At 37.2% G+C, this 21034-nt stretch overlaps 1 protein-coding gene across 2 annotated transcripts in view; it reads left to right on the top strand.

The window, feature by feature from the left end:
- Window positions 1–21034, top strand: part of RB195_000164 (uncharacterized protein) — a gene marked incomplete at both ends in the record, with an annotated part of 89472 nt that overhangs the window by 47424 nt on the left and 21014 nt on the right. For both annotated transcript variants that reach the window (XM_064196348.1, XM_064196349.1), the window contains one exon: window positions 5171–5297. In XM_064196348.1, coding sequence (XP_064052229.1) covers window positions 5171–5297 — 127 coding nt within the window. The remainder of the gene's footprint in view (window positions 1–5170; window positions 5298–21034) is intronic.

The following is a 21034-nucleotide window of genomic DNA, read 5'->3' as shown; positions in this document are numbered from 1 at the left end:
AAAGAAAAACAAAGCAATCATTCTGTTGACTGTTCAGATTGAAGTATCTTTTCAAATCGTAATCGAATATACTGTAGTTCACCGTCGCGGAAATTTCACTCCTACCTGTTTTTTTAATTAATTACAACTAATAATTACATTAATTAATGCACACTTTTAATATTGGAAAGGGTACAGTACAGTCGGATTCGGCTGCAACTGAACGACAGTTGGTTGGTAACCGCATTAGCCCCAACCAAACCTTTCGTCCCCCGGGGTCGATAAATAGGTGTCAGAGTTGTCTGAGAGGACAAAAAAACACTGACTTGACTCATCTTTTCGCCCCCGCAAGTCATTGCGGGGCTGCGCGCGCGTTCATAAAACTCATACGATTCTGAATTGAAGTCGAACGCGTGGGCGCATCCCCCGCAGTGATGGATCAACCCCGTTCGCTTCATCCATTGTCCTTTATTTGGAATTTTAAATAATAATGCGACTAATGGGAGAAGTATTGCTGCTAACTTAACATTATCTAGTACGATCTAGGAATTAGCATAGGCAATTAGAATGTGGTGCGAAATTGATTGGATTTATCTATATAACCAAATGATACAGTATTCCGAGGGGTTGTATATCAAAGATTCGCCGAAATTTTCTGCCAAAACATCTAGGAGAGGAAGATATGCGTCATACGGTCACTGTTCTTTGTTCAGCCAAAAAAAGCCACGATATTCGAATAATCCCTGAGAAGTGTAGTATCATCGCATAATTTAACTGTCTGGCACGCTGAGCTCAGCTGACAGGACGGAGTCATCTGTTCGGCATCTCAGTCGGTGCTGATCTTTTTCCCAACAAAGAATCATAAAACGTTTTTCGTCGAAAATATTAAAATAATGCGCGAATATCTGTTCTTCGCATTTATATTTGTTGAGATTCAATTTCATCGAGCCAATAAAATTCTTTTAAAAAAAAATCGGAAGATTTTTCATTGAGCTCTATGGTTTCTACACTGCAAAATATTGTATTATGAGGGGTCTTCTTTTTTTTTAGCAAGCATATTGTGATATAGAGAAATTGTGGACTATATGCATTAGAACATAGATCAATAGCTGCCAGAAAAGATGTTCTAAGACCTTTTATAACAATGTTAGCTACACCTGCAAGAAAGTGAGTCTAAAATCGAACAATTACATATTTTGTTGTTGAAATAAAAAGTGATTTTTCACTAACCTCACAATTTATCGTTCTCCTCACAAGTGATCCCCTATGTCTGTCTGTTTTGAGCAGAATTCTCTTTGCTTATTCAGGAAATGTGTGTGTGTGTGTTTGTGTGTGTGACTTTGTTTCCCTAACGAAGCAGCTTATTAGCAGTGAAACGTGGGAAATTCCCCGTCATCATCACCCACGACAAGTCCGGAATCCACGTAATACCGCTCAGACAAAGAGCAGAAGCCGCTCCACCTGCTTGCACAATCGAGACGCGTTGTGGATTTTTGTCTCCCTATTCCGTAAATAAGTTTTTTAGGGCACAAGTCCAAAAAAGGCGGTTTTATACACTTTTTCTGGACTACTAGGGGATTTCAGCGTGATCCAATTCAGATTCGTGGATGACCCGCCTAACCTCATCTTGTCGCTTACAGATCCCAGGATTTTATTGCTACAAAACAACCATTGTTAACAAAAACAAACAACAATTTTGTTATACGCTACCTTTAACATCAAACGTCTTTTATGCTACCTGCTCCAATTCAATTTTTCGGAAACTTCTCAAATTTCCCTTCTCAAAAATTGGTGTCCAGTTCCTTCTGAAGGTAATTCAGCAATATATTTTCAGTGTAGTCGTGAAAAAAAGAATCCGGTATTCATGTTACGAATAAAATTCCGGATGTAATTGAGAGAGTTTCGCTTCAAGTAGTCCGGATGCATTTAGGGCTTAGCAGAAAAGAGGAAGCTTGTTTTTTTAAAAAAAAAAACTAAATCCGAACAATTTTCTTTGGACGAGACGGGTGCTATATGTGGTGGTAAAATATGATGCAGTAATGGAAAAACTGTGAGGAATCACTCAAGATAAGGACCGAAATACTCTTTGATGAGAGTTTGTTGAAATATATTTGAGAGCTGCTAACGCACTTAAAACCAAGATTTACTGAATCCAGGAACTTCTTCTTCATATCCTTTACTCAGCGAAGCATTTGTCACATTTCTGAGGGTGCCACTAACGTGATCATCCTTTTTAATGACCCAAATGTACGAAAAAATGTTACTAGATCAATTAATTAAGTATTAATTTTAACATAATTAAGTTAATTAACGCACTTGACGTTGAATGTCATGAACCGGGTGACCGCCACGCTCTTTTTCTGTGCGGCTCACATTCCTTCTGCTCAGTTTTCCGCAGCAGTCAAAAACTCATCGCGCTTATCGCTGGTGAAACAAAATCATCGCCAAATACAAATGTTTCATATGTTTATTCGGAAGTCTCAATAAATCAACAAAAATAAGGTATCTCTTCTTGTAAATAGAGTAAATCTCTTCTTGAAACCTCGGCGTTACGAACTGAATTGATTTATATTGTAAGCTTTTCGCTGAAACCTCGGCATAACGAGAAGAAAAATATTAGAAAGAACAATTTTCAAGTTTTCCATCAGTTTTGCAGTGCAGATGGAGTGCGAGACATTTTTGAGAGAAACTTCTGCAGTCTAAGAGGAAAAACGTGCCAATTAATGCATCAGAGTCACATTCCATCGAAGAGAACGCTTGAAATATTCTGTAATTGGTATTCTTTGGATTGATTCCAGTGCAAATATTTTATCAGAATTCTTAGTCATCGCTGAAAGGTGACCGCTGATCAGCAGCCGCAATTTTTTCTTTTTCGACACAAGTGAAAACGCCTCATTTACGCGAATGGTCGTCGTCATGGTTCGACGGCTTTTCAGCACGAGAAAAAAAAAAGATCTCCAATGATTCTTTATTGTTTACTTCTGGAACGCAGTGCTCGACTATGCTTTACGTGGCCGAAGCGGATACATTTTCGCTCAGAGATACAACTATTTTTTTATTTTTATTTTCTATTTTTGAACGGTCTATTTAATTTCGAAGGCAATTTTATGCATTAACAGAGCGCTATCTATATAAGGTCGCTCGGAAATTAGTGCAGGTTCTCGATCAATATCTTCAAGACAAATTTTTTAAACGTTTAGTAAATTTTATCAGTCAAAATAAAAACCATGAGAATTTTATGAATCAAAATAAAAGCTATTTTTGCCAACGAGATACAGATGAACTAATTTTAGTCTATGAAACCCATTTAAAAAAATAATCTTTACTTAATTTTAATCAGATAAAACGATAGAACAGGAAAAAAAAAACTTTTCCATGAACATAACAGTCATGTATTCAATTGAAAAAACCCTAAGAAATTTTTTATGACTAAAATATTCAATATTGCTGTATTGATCTCCGAACAATTTAGTATATTGCCAATTTCTTAGAAGCAAAGGTTGTTCAGTAGGAGTATGGTAGGGTGTTGACATTGCTTTAAAAAATGTTTCATAGTTACATAAGGCGAATATTTCCTCCAAGAAGATATTTTCCTGAAATTTGATAGTTCCTGAAATGCTCAGCACCGAGAAAATGTTCGTGCAGAAAAAGTTCGGCAACCGAGCGTGTACGTGCCACTTTGCAACGTGGGAAATGTTCGACGAATTTCGTTGTTGTAGTCAATCTATTTACATTCTTTCTGGAAACGTCACTTCCAGATGTATTCTCTGACTTTCTAATCAATAATCAATAATTTTTGGTGGTAATCATTGCACTGTGTTTCCTTAAAATTAATTTTTTACTCTGTTGACTTATTGTAAGACCACTTAGCGTACAGTTTCGTTTCTATTCGAGTTTTACGCTAATTCTATTTGAAGTAAGACGGTAGGCTTTTCCGACTATTTTTTTTTCCACAAGTTATTTATTTGTTTATTTGAAAACTCCTATACGTGTGCAATGAGATTAAAAAAGAAAGAAAAGAGCTCACTAGAATTTAGGGTTTAGTTTAATATTTTTGATCTATCAATTACTTAAGAGTTCCAAGAATTAATTGCAACATACGGTAGTACGTTGATTGGGCACGAAACAAACATTTGTTCTATTTTTTTTAAAAAAAAATTAAACAATTTTTTTCTATCTTATACATATGCCTGCTTATTCATACTCACATTAATGTAAAGTTAATGGTTTATGAATTAATTAAGATTGAATCATGAAAGGAAACGCCCACAGATCTTAAAACTTTAAAGTAAAGACAATTACAGTAATGACATCGAATAGTAAACTGAAATAATGTTACAATAATGAAATAATGCTACCGTTTCTAGACAGGTACGGTAGGATCCTCTTGCTAAGAGTTGCCTTTTTCTATTTCTTTGCAAACTTTCAAAATGATTCTTTCCGTTTTGGTGAAATATTTTTTAAAATAATAATTTAAATAAATAATAAATAATTAATTGATAATAAATTATTTTTTAAATAATAATTTTCTTGCTGATGAGTGGGCACTTTTTTGGCATGGTGGCAGGGTCCATGTTTTCAGTTTCTTGGTGCATATTGTGTGTAATATTATTTGAAGTGAACAAGTCCATTAATTACAAAAAAAAAAAAAACTTTTAAGAAATAGAAAATCGTAGGAAAGGAATATCATAGAAATTATGATAGGAAAATCATAGAAATAGGAAATACGAAACGACCACTGAAAAGTGTGCGGCTCGCTGTCGTCCAAGTGTTGATTCCACTCCACTTACACATACGGTACGTGTAGTACATGCTTCGCTTTCTGGTTCTTTGAAAATTAGATAAATTTTCCGTTCATCTAACGCTTTTCGTCGTAGAAAAAACTACATCATAGCGACCACAGAGTTTTTTTTTTAAATTTATTTTGTGAATGAAAAAATCTACAACGGAAATTACGCAAAAAACAATGCCACGTTTCCATTCGTTCGTTCGTTTGTTCGTTCGTTCGTTCGTACGTTCGTAATGCCGGCAGTCATATGAGTAACATACGGCTCATTTTGCTTCAAAACTGATTCATAAGCCAATTACTCATAGTTTCCAAAGCGTAATGTCATATTCATTAATATCCATCCGTAGCCGATCCTATTCGCTCATTTCATTTCCACTACTTTTTCCATGTTTCCCTTTTTAGAAGATTTGCAACAATGGAACCAAGCGATGCACGGCGATATCGTGCCACATCAATCTACATTGACGGGAATAACGGTTACGGTACGGTAAAATCGTGTGGTGATACTCCAACAAGACTTCGATCACAGGTACTTTGGACGAGTATGTGTGATTTTTTTTTTGTGGGGGGATTTCTGTTGTTTTATATTCGCCCCACTACTTTTTCCATCGTCCATTCATCCGTGTTTGTTCTCATTCCCACCATTCACGTTCCTTATTTCTAATTGGAATCGTTGAAGCGTTCAGTGCAGTGTTTCGTCAAACATTGCCTCCCGATGTTTGCTTAGAATATGAAATTCAGCCCCTAACAGCAGCAGGCCCACCTTGCTCCTTCGCTTTCGACAACATCCATAACGTGCACTTTGATTGTATAATTGTCTCCGTATGAGTTGGTTCATCTTTTCTTTGCTTTTTTTTCTATACTTTATAAGATCAGTATAGGCTAACCGTTCATTTTCATGCGGAGATATCGATTTTGAGATTTATTTTTTTAAGAAATATTTTGATCGATATCGATCCCTCCATCTCCTTCAATCCTGTCAGTGCTCGCTACTACAGTTTCTTCGGCGTTTCTTTCTTCTTTTTTTTCTATTGACATGATTACTGCAATTACTATTCCCGAAATACGGATCTGATACTCCTGGAAAATGCGTTCCGCATTCTTTTTTTTTAGTGAAGTCAGTGGAGTTCCTGAGGTTTCAGAGTAGAAAGGAATTGGTAATTGATGGGCGTTGCACTTGAGAAACGTTTGAAAATTTAGAAAGTTTTATTTTTCGAGAAGTCGAAAACCAGGACGTGAATGAAGGATGACAGGTTGTTTAATCCATCCTCCACTGCTGAAGAAATGAATTTTACTGTCTCCGGACATTTTTTTTAAAGGTTACATAGTGGTGATTTTCCTGTTAATTTTAAAAAGCTCTACAGACTGTCTACGTTGCTAATGAAGAGAGATGGGACCTCGGGGTTTTTTTTTGCTTGGAGGGTTAGGTAATCACGAATGCGAATAGACTATCCTGTGAAGTGAGCTTAGCTCCAGAAGCTGACGGTGATCATGATCGTGATTCTAGATTCATGATCTTCCTTCTGAACTCTTCGTAGGCCTGAGTATTTAACAACAGAACAGAGGGTCCCTTTCCTAGGGACTTGAACAGTAAGCGGCTGATTGTATACGTATGAATACGTTGTTACTACGTATGTACCATATTGTTACGGTGTGACAACGTTTCCTGTGATGATCAGATGTAGAAGATGACGCAGTTGAGAAACCATCCGATGAATGTAGTCTGGATAAAATTTATCGCTACTGACCGTAATCATCCTGCCATCTCATCCCAGAATCCTCTAAACCCTAAAGGAACACGCAAACACACACAACTTTCGTGGTGTGTTGAATTCCATTTTTTTCAGCGTAGTAAATTGAAGGGCAATTTCTAAGCTCCCCTAAGTGTCGTTTTCGAAGTGACTCAGTTGTCCTACACTCATTGCAGGCGGAAATGAGCAATTCCACTTTTTTTTGTATCAAATTAACATCGTTCAGTGACACGTGGTCGTGGCGATTTTCTAAGACATCGACTTTTTTTTGTCATTGAAGTCTAACTACACTCGTTTGTCATTTCCTCGTTAAAAGGACACACAGCTGCCTGGAGAGCATCATTTTTTTCGGTGTATGTGTCATTCCGAAACGACGAAGAAGAACATAACTGCCGTGCCGAGTGAATTCCGAGCTGGAAGGTGTTAGACTCATCCTGAAAAAGTCAATTTAGAAAGTCATATGAAGAATCAAGTTGAAATACTTACGAAAATGAAAGAAATTCCAAATAAAAATTCAGTTCTAACCTCACTGTGCTCTCTGTATTGTACATATTTATTATTGTATTTATTATCTCATTTTCTTTTTTTTTATTTATTTGTATATAATTCTATTTCTAACCAATTATCACAGAGAGAGGGGTTTTGAATTTATGATCTTTCAAGGGATAAAGTGTTGTCCTCGATTAAGCCTCTTAGTAGGTGGTGTAGAAGCGTTCGACCTCTGTTTGGAATCATCCCAAACAAGTCTAATTATTATTAATTAATTAATAATAATATCTAGTACATGAATTAAATTCATGTATTTGTTAATTGTACTTAATAATAATTAATTGATAATTATTTCGTTTATTGACCTCTTTGGGAACCTTGGTTGACCTGGGGCGGTGTCGAGCCATTGACCAATGACGGAGGCTGCGAAATCACTTACCGCTGCTGTACACCTATCCGTATCGTCTTTTTTTCGTCCTCAAAGTTCATTTCAGTTCTGTATTCAGAGAAATTGTGACATTCTACGGATGTCGGTGCACCTCACTACGTATGTGAAATCCTCTGGATCACAGAAGTTCATGTTCAGCTTTATTCTTCGCGGAATAGACGTACAACGGAGTTCCGCCGCTCCGCGACTACCGTACTTCACCTTATTTCTAATAATGAGCTCCCTGGATAGTGAAAACTGAGCGTTTTAAATTTATTAATCTCTCGTAATTCTACGAATAAAAAAATCCATTAGATTATTGAGCAGAGCTCCTTAAATAATGAGTGCAAGGGCATTTACAAAGGTACGAACGAATGCTACTCAGTAGGTTTCAGAATCCTCCATTATTTATTTCTTTATTTCTTTATTACTTATTTATTTACTTATTTATTTATTTCACCAGAAAAAACTCCGAATACATAGGCGTTCCGTAAAACAAAAATAAGATACACTTGAACTTCTTAGCAGTTCAGAGCGTGAGCGGCGGGTGAAGCCAACTTAGCGGGTCTCAGAATACTTCATCATTGTTTATTTAAATATTTCATCAAAGAAAACACCCATATGTTGCCCATGAAACAAAAAAAAAAGAAAGAACAGAGATCACTGGAATTTTGTTTAAAATTTATACATTCATACATTATCGTATTCTCATTATGTTACGATAAAACACGATCTGTGCTTTCGTTTGGCATACACTTTCGATCCCACTTTCTCTTTCGTCTCAGCAGGTGGCAGCGCGAAAAGTTTACGTTTCTATTAAATTTATCACTCGCTTCATCCTCGCCTTTGTTTTAGTTGACATCGTCAATTTTCTTTGATACACACCTCACTCATTCGCGGTCGCCGATCAGAATCACCGGCGTTTTTTCTCGAATGCATAGTTTCCCGTTTTTATGGTTCCATTTTTAAAAATCGCCAATATTGGCGAAACAAACGTTTGGCGATGCGACAACGCTGGTGACGTCATCTTGTTGTTACAACCTCTTTTTTTTATCTCAAAAGCTTTCTAGTAGCACAACTTTTTGAGCACTAAGGTAGAGGACCAAAATTTCTGATGTCTTATTTGACAGAGTAGGCAGTTATAGCGCGGACGGTAAGGAGTTCGGCTCTCATTGCACAATGGATGGTTCGAAACCGCCTTAGTACCAACTAAGCTTTTCGTCTATCCGGGAGTCGATAATCTGGTAGCAGAGTTCTCTGGAAGAGTAAAAACATAAACACTTCGGTTAAACATCGCAAGTCGTTCTAAGACTTTAAGGCTTCATAAACCTCAAACGGTTCTGAACTTAGGTCGAACGCGTGCGCGCATCCGAAAGAGATTGATCAATCCTGATCATTGGAATTTATTCCTTATCTCTCACTTCATTTAATAGCACCTTAAAGGATTTTTTCCGTCATAAATATCGTTATAAATGTAAATATAAAGGTTATGTAAAACGTCATTTTGGATGTATTTATTAATATTACTTATTAATTATTATTTATTAGCATTTATTACATATTTATTGTTGTATTATTATTTTTTATCTATTAATTTACTTTCAGTTTGCTTTCGGAGACTAAGAACTGGCAAAAGAAGGAAAAATGGTTTTTAGTTGGGTTTTAGTCAAGACTTCTTTTCTTGCTGGTTCCCTCGGAGGCATTCAGTGGACATGAGCAGTTGTAAGCGTTATGGAACGTTCCATATTGTGATGATGTGTGGTGATTTTGCTCGAAAACGAAATAATATTGGCATGATTCAGTGATAGAATGCAAACATCGCTCATCCCTGCGCAAATAATGCTGAAGGAGCGTCGTGCTTCAAATGCGCGACGTCACCATCATCACATACGAACATTCACCTGGAGCGATGGAGCGACCGCTGTGGATTTTACTCGGTTTTGTCTACCGTGAGCAGTTTGATCGTGGTTTCATGTATGGTTGGGACAGGTGAAGTGCTACCGTAATATTTTTCCTGAATTGAAGTCGAAGGAGGACGGCGCTTTCTAACTACGTATGCTCCGTTTATAGTTCTACGCCGTTCAGCGCCAACCAAGCACTTCAACCCCCAGAGTCGGTGTATTAGTGTTTGCGAAGAGCAGCACGCTATGTTTGTGCCTCTGGCAGTTCCTGAGTCAATGTCAGGATGCATACACATTCACGAACCTCCATATTCCTGATTTGAAGTCAAAGGCGACGGCGCTTACTAAGCCGATTGTTCTTCATAGAACACTTCGTCGTTTATCCTTACGAGCGTAACGTTCCAGTTGATTTCTAAGTTTGAAGCTTAAAAATTTAGCATTAGAAGGTACATACATGGAAAACAGCTGCGAAATGTTGAGAAGATGAAGATGTAGGTGGTCGAGGAACAAGGATCGAGCTGAACAAGCTAAACTCTAGCAAAAGGAGCTCCTTAAGCCTCATATGAAGTTGTTCATAACCCGGAGGAATGATTTGATGATTTCTTAACCAACTGGAGGATCCACGAGATTCTTTGATTATAGATGTGTTCCTATCCAAAGGATACATATTCTCACTTTTTCCGGAGTCTTTTCACTGTCGTCGAATGTTTTCCTTTCGTTCTTTCGTTTCCGGGCATAAATCTGCCCTACTGCTGTCCGTCTGCTTTTCTTCCATTGATGGTAAGCCATACGTATTGTTGCGTTTCGCGACCACCGTCGTACGTTTGCTTGGAACACACGTGTTTTGTGCGACAACAACGGTATGCTGCGTGAATTGCGGCGCAAACAGGTTCATCTGTCTATGCTCAGCGCACAATTTTCATCTGATTGCATAACATCTACTCTCACTTTCTTTCCTTGGAAAAAAACGTCCCATCAGACTTTCGCTTCCGGAGCGAGCCACTTTTCATCTAGTTTTTTTTTCTCAAGTCACAAATTACCCTGAGAACCGCGTGATCAAATAAGGGACCTTGTAAGTAAAAAGTAATCAGAATTCTGCGGGTTCCTTTTCTCCTCTCGAGATATAAGAAATATAAGTATATATAATGTAAGATATAATATAGTAATATAATAATATAAAATAATATAAAAAATATAATATAATAATATAATATAAGAATATGAGATGATAATAAGAATATGAAATAAGAAAAAAGCTACAGAAATAATCATAGTTTTTTTTTAATATTAATATTCACGGTTAACATCTTAAATTTTTATTATAATATTACTACTAATTAATAATATTAAGTAATAAATAATATTAATTTTATAATCATATTTTTATTAATATTTTTATTCAATTATTAAATTTATTAAAATGTTTTTTAATAGTGAAATAACACTTTCAGCCCTTAATTTTTATGCTTTTCGTTTCACTACACTGAATAGGAGCTGTATTCAGAATAAATGGAAAACGGTACCGTCACCGCGTCCGCTATGGCTATTTTCAACTTAACCATCCCTTCAAAGAACCTTTTTTTTTGCCCACATTTTTTGCCTACGAAAGGTCATCTCGATCCGAAATTACAGGCGTTGGCCTCCAAGGTTATCCTAGACCTAATGACATATCATACGCATTTTATTGTCTGGGCACGTGAGACCGACATAGTCAAAGGAGTCTACGACAATTTCCGTATAGCGTAACGCTATTCAGCGCAGGATTTTTGCGACCATTTCTCTCCGTTTCCCTACATTTTACTCCCCCCTTATTTTTGTTCTCATTCAAACTTCCTCGTTTTTTTCTCGTTAATGTCTAGAAACTATTTTCTTTTAAAATGTTCTATTATTGCGGTTAAATGGATCCACTTTTCCTCTCGTCGTCTCTCAATTTGCACCTATTTTATCGCCACGTAATTACCAATAATTTGAATGACAGGAATGTTTTCCTTTCATCCGCACTCCTTCGCCGAACTCCGTTGTAATCCATAAATAGATGTAATTATCTGCTAAAATCAAACTAAACACACTTACTGGTCTTTACTAGTGCATAAGTTAAAGGTGTTAATCTACATCTTGGCATATTTAGTCTAAGTTCAAGCCGTTGTTTACCTAAATAACCCATCAAGGTTACGGTTGAGCTACCAACGCACCTACCCCTTACTGTTTGTGTTTACTTGCTCGTAAACCCTCAAAGGCATCACCCCACGAATCTGGAGTGGTGCGGATTTCAGGTGGAGAGTTCCTATACGGGGTCCTAGATTATGGAAAGGAGAGTGATTCAGTCTATTCCTTCCTAATTGTCGTAAAAAACGGTCCGGAAGATGCGGTGTGTGCACACGGCTGGCACGCTCCAGTCGAACTCGTGGAAAATAGCGCGCCGGAACGCTCGAAGTCGTATCTTCCGGGCCATTTTTTACGACAGTTAGGAAGAAATGGACGGAACCACTCCCCTCTCCTTAATCTACGATCCCGTATATAAATACTCCACTTGAAATCCGTACCAGCTGTGATTCGTGAGGTGATGCCTCTAATAAGCAATGGATTGACATTTTTTCACTGAGGTTCCGAGAAAGAGTTCATGAAGCGGTTGAGGCGTTTCATATCAGAAACGACTTCCCTTGCTTTTAAATAATTCTGTTTCTGCTGCAGTTGATTCATCCCGGGATTGTGCACATGGGAATTTTTGAAAGAATTAGAAAAATGCTTCTACCAGAGGAGTTATTTCCTTCGAAAAATCCTTTTCTGACTGCCAAGAATTCAGTACGGTAGACAGCAGTACTGTAGCCGTTTGGTACGGTGTGTCTGCTTGTCTGAGGTGTCAAGCTAGATCGGTGTTGATCCCACTCCAGCTCGGATTTGGTGTTGATTTGTATCTGTCACGTGCTATTACGTGCAACCATGAGGTATGTGCGCGACGCAATGCAGTGCTGGATGAAAAAGACGATGTGTGCAAGCACGTTCACGTGTTACGTAGTGGCACATGAAAGCAAATCAAAAGAATGGAGGGACATAATTGGATTAGAATCCCTCTATTGACCCTCGACACCTCGTCTCGTCTCGGCTTATTCCACGAGAACGGTTCCCCTTGTAACTAACTGTACTGGTCCGAAGGTACGTCGGGATTGTGCCGCCACCGACGACCGAAGTAATTCCCATGGATCATGGTTCCTCATATGGTTGTATTGTGGTTCTCTAATTGTACAGGCAGACCTACAGATAGCAGCGCTACGCTTCGAACGCAAACGCATTCGATTTCTGTCGGTCCTAATTAGATGCCATTGGAATAGAGTTGTAGTGGTCGTGGTGGAACCGGTCTGACTCAGCCTACTGCGCGCCTATACCGCTTCTTGTTTGAGGTGAACAAAAACGCTGACCAAGATGTCATTACTTTTTCCCTAAGGATATTCTTTGTTATTGAAAATTTTCAAATTATTAAATTTCAACTTATTATAATTTTCAAATAGGCGAGCAACCAATTTACCCGCCACGAGAATGAGTGCTCCACTTTCCATTGCAAAGAAAAAATTAGGTGAAGAAATCTTTGAATGTTTTTGTTTTAATGGTAGAATTTTTGTTTGTCTCGTAAAAATTCGGCTGCTTTTTTTTGATGGCGGTGAATAAATAGGTAAATAATCAACGTAAAAATTTAGAATCTGAGAGTTAGGCTAAAATTTGCTAGGGCTAATCTCATCTGAACGCCTGAATTGCTGATGCCAGGTGAGCTGACGCGTTCTGGAGTGGTTCCTTCACGAGTCCCCATGCCAACGCTTCCCAACCGTTGTTCGTATGCTAATTACATAGCGGCCTCTTACACCTGTGCTCACCCCATATTTGTTCGCTTGCATATTGATTCGCCAACAAATCGATAATTTTCGTTGCGTGTGTGTACGTATGTGTTTACCTATCCTAGTAATGAGCAGCTTATTATAGCTGTCAAGGCTGTCATTCAGCCAGGATTTATTTGATTTTTATTTTTTTTAGTCGCCAATAGATGAGATTAATTGGTATATTAGTGGATTTCTATTGTTGTGTCCTTGGTTCCAATGCGTCACCCATGGATTACTGTCAATTTTTTTTTGGATATTTTCCAGTACTTACTTCACATTCTTCTCCGACATGTGATTTTTTTTCAAGCGAAAAATCGTGGACACCTCATCTATGTGAAGTGACGATTTGATGCCCATTGTCTTTCTCAATTTCTTCTGGATGTTTTGGATTTTACCAGCTTCTAAGTACAAGTTAATTAATTTGTTTTTCCTTTCAAGTAGCAGAAAATTCTGATTATGAACTTTTTTCTTCACAGTTTCTTCATGTAACTGTCAATGAAGTTTAAATTTAGAAAATTGACAAAGTTACAATAGAGCACAAATATGTTGAACGTGCCCTGATGGGACGTACATGAGATTTTTTAAGGCAGAGTCATTTTGAAAACTTTTAGCAAAACACATTCTTATAGCGATAGAATAGGGAAATAATTAGGCCATCTGTAATTTATATGAAGAAAGGTTCCATTAGCTACATGGGTGAGATTCTCTTTTATTTTCTTTTTTTTTTCTTTTCTTTTTTTCGACGGATAGTTTGTTTAATTTTGAAAAATGGAAAGAACAATCAATAAACGCCTGAAAAACTGCGCTCGAAAGTTTTTTTTATAGGCACAACCAAATTCTCTCGTTTCAGTTCATTTCAGTTCACGTTCCCGTCCTTCAAATTTGGATAATTCATGTTCTAATTTTTTCCCACTTTCTTTTACATGTATTTCGGTTCTGGAATCTGCTTGCAGTACTTTACAAATGTCCCTTTCTTCGCCTGGTATTTTTTTCCAATTTTATTCCGTACCTGTAAATGATAGATCAGCTGTTGGCAAAGCCAGTTGTGGAGGTTGACCATCGCAATGTGTCATCGTCGTTCGTCCGATGACCTTCTTTGGCGTTCTTAGCCATTCAAAGCGAACCATGTTTGGTGGACGTCTGATTCGATTACTTAGATTCATTGCTTGAGTGGTTTCCTCGTCGAAATCTCCCTCACTGTCGAAGGTCTTCCGCCATTTTGTTTGTCTTTCAGTTTTGGAGGTAAATTTGAATAGTGACTGGTTGAATTCCAACGCTACTTCTTGGATCGGAAACAACTTCACTTTTCCTTTGAAATCAGCGTTACTTTGTCATTTTATCTATTCGGCAATTCAACAGCAATTGTTTTTCTTGCTGCAACCAGCAACGAGTACGGAACTAATAAAAATCAGCAAAAACGGCGAATTCCCACGTTCTTCTTGTCGTCCGCAATCTCGTTAATATGACAACTAAACGGGGATTTTCTTTCCTTGCAACGTTCGAGGAACCAAAAGCCGATTCCTGAACCTCAGAATCACCCATAAAACGTGTCGAACCGGACATATGGTAGTATAATAATCGTTCTATGTGAAGTCTGTGTGGAACTCGTTACGGATGGAATAATCGTCTCATGTGTTCGTCTAGCTGTAAATTAGAATTAGTTGGGGAAAAAAAAACATCAAAGCAGGTTTTATTAGCGCTGCAAAATCGGCTAAGAATGGCGAATTACATGCGCATCGCCTTTGCGGCACAGCAGTGGCCAATTTTGCTTTGAAAGTCTTTAGGAAACTATAATTGTCCTGTAGATAGCGGCTTGGTTTCCGCAACGCACCTGCCTCACACTTTTGGGTGGTTCTGTTCTGGATTATCCATCAGAGAATCTGATAGCTTTTTATTCATATTATGTTTATATTGTCTTTTTTTATTTATTTTTATATTATCATTATTTTTACTTTTTATTATATCATTATTATCATCTTATTACACAATTTATTGTATTATTTATTTTTGTACCTTATTATTATTAATTTAATTTAATTTTTATTATTATTAATTTATTTTTGTACTTTACTGTACTTACTATGTTTTATTTTATTTTTATTTTTTTTTTTTGAGAAGAGAAGGGAAAGTTGCTAATTTATCCCTAACAGTTCTTCCTTTTTAGAACGTTCTGGAGTTATTTTAGTGTGTTGTAAAGGAATATTCTCCTTTTACGAAGCAAATACATTAAGTTCAAAGGTTTGAACGAGCTTTTGTTCCGTTTTGGTTACAAATTATTGATTATTGTTCTTGCATAATCAAGGTATTTCTGCTGACAATTGACGATTTGACGAATTTCCTTGCGAATTTTTTTTTAAAATGAATATTAAATGTTCTAGAAATTGTAGCAATTGAAAATTTCTCCCTGAAAAATGCAGCAACACTCATCTTCTCGTCCTTCTATTGTTCGACGTTTGAACCGTTTTGGACATCGGAATTTCCCTTCGATCCATAGTTGCAGAGGTCGAGGAAAAAAAAAGTGTTTTTGTTCTTTTTCGTTGCTTGATTAGCACTCTCAACCGCTAATTCCTTGTAACTCGCTCTTTAAATAGCCCTTTCTTAAGCTCACTGCATTCTTAAGGTTTTTCTTCAGAGCTAATCGTTTCGTTCGTATTTAGACTGCAGTGCTTCTTTTTTGATTTTCCTGTTTACGGTTCTTGTTTCCGATAAGTGTATGCTTCAGCAATAAAGGCGGCCATAACCATAACTTTCGTATTTCCTCAGTTTCGATGTAGCACGGAATTTCTGGAGGTAGCAATTTGTACGAATACTTTGATGTTCGGCTTCGATGATTTCTAGCCGGTTTTCCAGGTTGTAAGCGCTTGCAAATCGCTCGTTTTGACAGCGTTTTTCTAGATATGCATGACTACCATCTTTGCATATTCGGCCACTCTTTTAATAGCGCAACCGTCTAGGATAGCTAGCTATTACTATCACGGGAACTTGTAGTTTCATTGGTTTCCTTGCGCTACCCTTAACTTTGATCCTGTACTCCTGTACAGAAATTTGTGCACGTTATTTGCTCTAGAGGTTAGTTAGCGCGAAGGTAACACGATTACTAGCGAACCAACCACCCATCCATCCATCCTTTCACTCCTCACAAGAGGTTAATCGTGCGCGCAGCTTGTTTTCCTACGAACAGAAAACGTATCGAATTTGATTCAGTTTGTGAAGGTGTTCGTTTACAGCTCATTCATCATTCTGCATCGTTCACGTGAAGTTCGTTACGTTCAGCAAATATTTAGGCAGATTTCTTATACTTTTGGCTATTTTCGGCAATTTTTGCCCCGCACCTCTCGAATGCTTAGGCGCAAGGAGACCATAACACCTGTTCGATACGCATTGATCCAAGCAATGATCTGGACGCGCCGAGAATCGTTTTGATTGACATCTGTCGCAATTTGTAGAGAATCTCTCTCTCTTTTTTTTCAAATTTCTAAGCTTTGTTTCAACAGTCAACGACAACGTTCCTGTCTCCCTAGGATACGATTGGAATTCCTCTCTTCGTTTTAAGAGTTCTGGTTTCCCCAGGAGGACACTAAATCCTCTCTAAGTTGAACTGAAAATAAACGAAAATGAATTCTTTTGTGTTCTTCGAGTTGTACGAGTTTTCTACCTGGATTTTGCACAGGAGAAAAGTTTGTTGACTCAGACCTGTTGTCCAATGGTTTTTTTCCCAGTGGCGGGACACATTGATCCATTGATCCGTTTCGGTTCGTAGGTAGGTACGGTTTAAGTCCGACTGCAACTGTTCATTTCTCAGTCTCTTTCTCCTCGTCATTCTTTCTCTTCACAACATTTCTAATTCCACGCTTTCTCTTTTTTTCTAAATGAAGATTTACACCAACGTGGTGTGGGAGGTGATACGAGAAAGGCAGTCCAGCGCGATTTTTACGCGATTTTACACAGCTTTTTCGCGTGTGAATCCTCGGTGCTTTTCCGGTTTTTTCGTACGGTTCTCATGCTGTTAATTTTAGAGGATTTCCCTTATTACTTGTGTAAACACAAAGATGCGCTTCTATTTATTTGAAATTGTGAAAGAACGAGTCTTCAGAACTTTTTTTTCCTCAATTATAATGTAGGGGATTGTACTGAGAACGACTCTGCTGGTAGTTTTACTGGTTTTGTGATTAGTCATCCGTAAGCTGACGATGTTTTTTTTCTTTTACTCTTTTATGCGTTCGATATTCGATATGATCAGAATTATCTCCTCTTTTTTCCCTCCCTAATTTACAAATGTATGGGAAATCTGCTGAATCAGCTCGAGAACGGGCCGCTCAGGAATTTTTGGGCATGAGCGGTGAATTGGAAATTTTCTGTTACTCTCCATGGCAGCGCACCCATCAATACAGAGCTTGCCGCTGTTATTCCATGGAAAACTGCATTTTTTCCATCGCAGATTAACGGTTCCTATATTTTTATCCTAGAATTTTTAGCCCATAAATAGCTCTCGGCAACTTGTTGGGCTTTTAGCCATTCAAAAATGAGTTAGGAGTTGGTAGCTAAACCTAAGGATTGGCGAGATCCTTTTGATCAATCGATTAATGACTCCTCCTGCTGCATGACCACAAGTGTTGTTCGTGCCGGTGATGAATTAAAAACTCGGAAGAATAGTCATAGAGAGAAGTGTGCACGATTTGAAATACTGGCAACAACTGGAACATTCCAATAAACTTCATTGGAGGACCTTCTATCCGGCTCCGTTCCTCTTTTTTTGACCGCCACGACCTCATTCCTTGTTCCTTAAGGGACATTACATGTAATTCAACATTCAGCCTTATTCTTCTCTTTCTAGGAATATCTTCTGTAGGATCCAGACTGTTTATGGGCGGCCCTTTACCATTTTTACTTTTCGTGGATTTTTCTTTCCACGGGATTAGTGATCCCTAACTTCTCTCATCCATACTTTCCCGTTATTTTCTCCGTCATTCCCATGTGGCCCAAGATCCTTTTCTAATATCCCTATCGTCTCTACAGCACAAATTTTGTCCAAACAGATTTTTTTTAAAATTTAAATGTAATGGTCTGGGGAAATCTTTTTGATTAGGTTATTTTCTTTATTTCCTTATCTCCTAGAAATTATTTGCACGTTGATTTGATCTAATAAATTTTCGAGTTCGTTGTCGTTTCGTCTATTTAAATTATCGCCTCCTGGGAAAAAATCGAATCAATAATCGAAATTTTTTTACACATCTCACTCCAATTTCTTTTCATTTCCCTTGGCAAAGCAAATATAATCTTTTTACACTTTTTATGTAGTATATTTGTTTGTCCCTGGAAATGATATTGATTTTAAATCTCGGTTTGCAATATAATTTTTTTCGTAAGATAGGGATATTTCCATATTTTTTTTTGCTTTGAGAAGATTGATGGATGTTTGAAGCCGAACAGTTGCACATAATAATAAATACGCAGCGTTTTCTTCCATCGCCACCACTTTCTCTCCGTTTTCATCCGAGTCCGCTCAAAGTGACCTTTTAAGTGCGTCCATAGCGTTTGGTTGGATTGAAGAAAATTTTACGCTATTAGCGAACAGACCGCTACCATCTACTCAATCTAAAAACTTTTCGGATTTTCGGAGATCGACAAGTCAATTAAAAAAACCGAATTCTTTTCAATGTTTGAATTTTTCTGTTCCATCCTTTAATTCTCGAACTATTTACGAATAATTCAAATTATTTTTCTTTTCCAAAATTGAATTCGATGAATTCTAGTTAGCTTCAATTCAATCTTCCCCTAGTTGAAGGAGACCGTCCATGTTTGGCGATTTCACCGCGACTGCTATTTTTCCTCCATTAACTGCATCGATTTCCTCGGCTGAGATTTTTTTCCCCTCCTACACATCCTCATTCATATTACAATGATATTAAATTGCTAGATCGTATCGCTAATAGCGTAGTAGCCATTTATAAAATGATCGTAGAGTGAGTAGTTTTTCGTTTTTCTCGTAAGTATCGAGTTATCGCGTGCCACTTATCCGGTACTCTTCGTGTATCCGTCTTTTCGGACACTTATGTTGCAAAGTGTGTTTGATCTACGTTTTGAGGGGGAACTGCTTCCAGTTCGTATATCGGTGTTTTTTTTTTCCTCGTCACTAGTAGTTAGATAGGCCTCTAAAAACTATGTAGTAGGAGATACTTAAGCAAATTTTGTGCATATATAATAGGAATACCAGTCTTACACCGGTTACGACTCTATTCTGGATTCTTGCTTCTTTCTATTGTGAAGTGCTTTCAGTAGCATGTAAGCCTTTGTGACTATTAAATCCCTCCTACAATGATTTATCCTCAGTTTCTCCCCGCCGGGCATTAACTGATGGTGCACTCTTTTCCTCCCTTTTTTCACTTCGAATTCTATTTACCATTCTATTTATTCTGCGACCTTTTTTTTACATCCTTTTTAAAAATTTTTCGAGGCCCTGCGCTTCGCTTCTCTGCCTTTCCAAGTTTCTTTTTTTAAGACTGTGGTTTTTTTTTTTGTGGAATGAATGAATAGAACCAAATAGAATAAATGAACACTAGGAGAAAATTAGAATATTTTAGTCTACACAGGAAGCATATGTACAACTCGTTTTGTTATGGTTTGTTCAATTTTTGGTTTTTTTTGTGCTTGGTTGCAAAGCTGTTTGACTAGTTAAAATCTTTATTAATGAGAAAAATTTTCTTTGGGAAGAACTGCAATTCCACTAAATCCCTTCTTGAAGGCTATTTAGTGGTTATTGTTTTTTAAACGAATTTCTTTTTTCAATTGAATATTATCTATTACCTTATATTTTTTTCTTGCACGTTTTTCTTTTCTTCAAAACGGGTCACAAAGACAAAAACTAATTGTAATGGTCTCCAACGTTGAAATCTAAAATTTTGACACAGATTTGTCCTCATTTTTGAGATCTTTCTGAACGTTGCTCTAACCCTTGGTCCTGCAACAAAATTCAATCATTTTATCTTATCATTTCTATAAAATCATTTTATCTTTTATTTTATTATCATTTTTGGACACATAAAATTGACGGTTTACTGCAATACTTTGGTCACGTTAGTAACCAATGATTCGTGTGAGGAATCGTGTGAGGTTTAAATTTGCTTTTGGGGAATTGCGGTTAGCTGAAATTTACCTAAATTTTCTTATAAATAGGAGGTGTGCTTGGAGACGTGCTCCAATATTTGTTGAAGAGAAAAACATAAAAAGTTCATCAAGTCACGAATGGAATTTCCTCCAGAAAGGTGAAAAGTGGTGGATGTTTAGGAATAAATTATTGATGTTCTCAGCAAAAATGCAGGTAACTCTCATGACAACAGAAAACATATGACTCCTCTATCGCTTGAAAATAAGTGCAGGTAATAAAAATTTCAAAAGTACGTTATCAGTTCAAGAAATACATGTGACATTTCGTATGAAAGTCAAACATATTGTTTTTTTCTGCGCTCGAAGTGTTGAATTTATGTCCATTTTCTACATGATGAGTTTTTATGTCACTCTTGTTCAATACTTCACTATAATCCTCGATTTTTTAAACTTTCCGATATTGGAGGTCATCTCAAAAGGCGCCCACTGCTATGGACCGGCTCTTCTGTATGGGGAATTATTGAAAGAATAAAAGGAGCAAAAAAATATGAGGGGCGAATTACATTTCAGCGTTGCCATTGTAGTAGACTGTAGTTTTAATAGTAGTCTATAGTTATTTGCGCGGCTGCAACGCTCGCTTACAGTAATCAGAAAATGTTGCGTTGAAAAGGAGTACATGCAAACCGGGTTTTCAAGCTTTTTTTTGTTTTTCAATTTTTTCTTGT

This window comes from Necator americanus, chromosome IV, assembly GCF_031761385.1.
Source record: "Necator americanus strain Aroian chromosome IV, whole genome shotgun sequence".
In the NCBI taxonomy this organism is placed as follows: Eukaryota; Metazoa; Nematoda; class Chromadorea; order Rhabditida; family Ancylostomatidae; genus Necator; species Necator americanus.
This window is presented reverse-complemented; position numbering and strand designations above follow the sequence as displayed.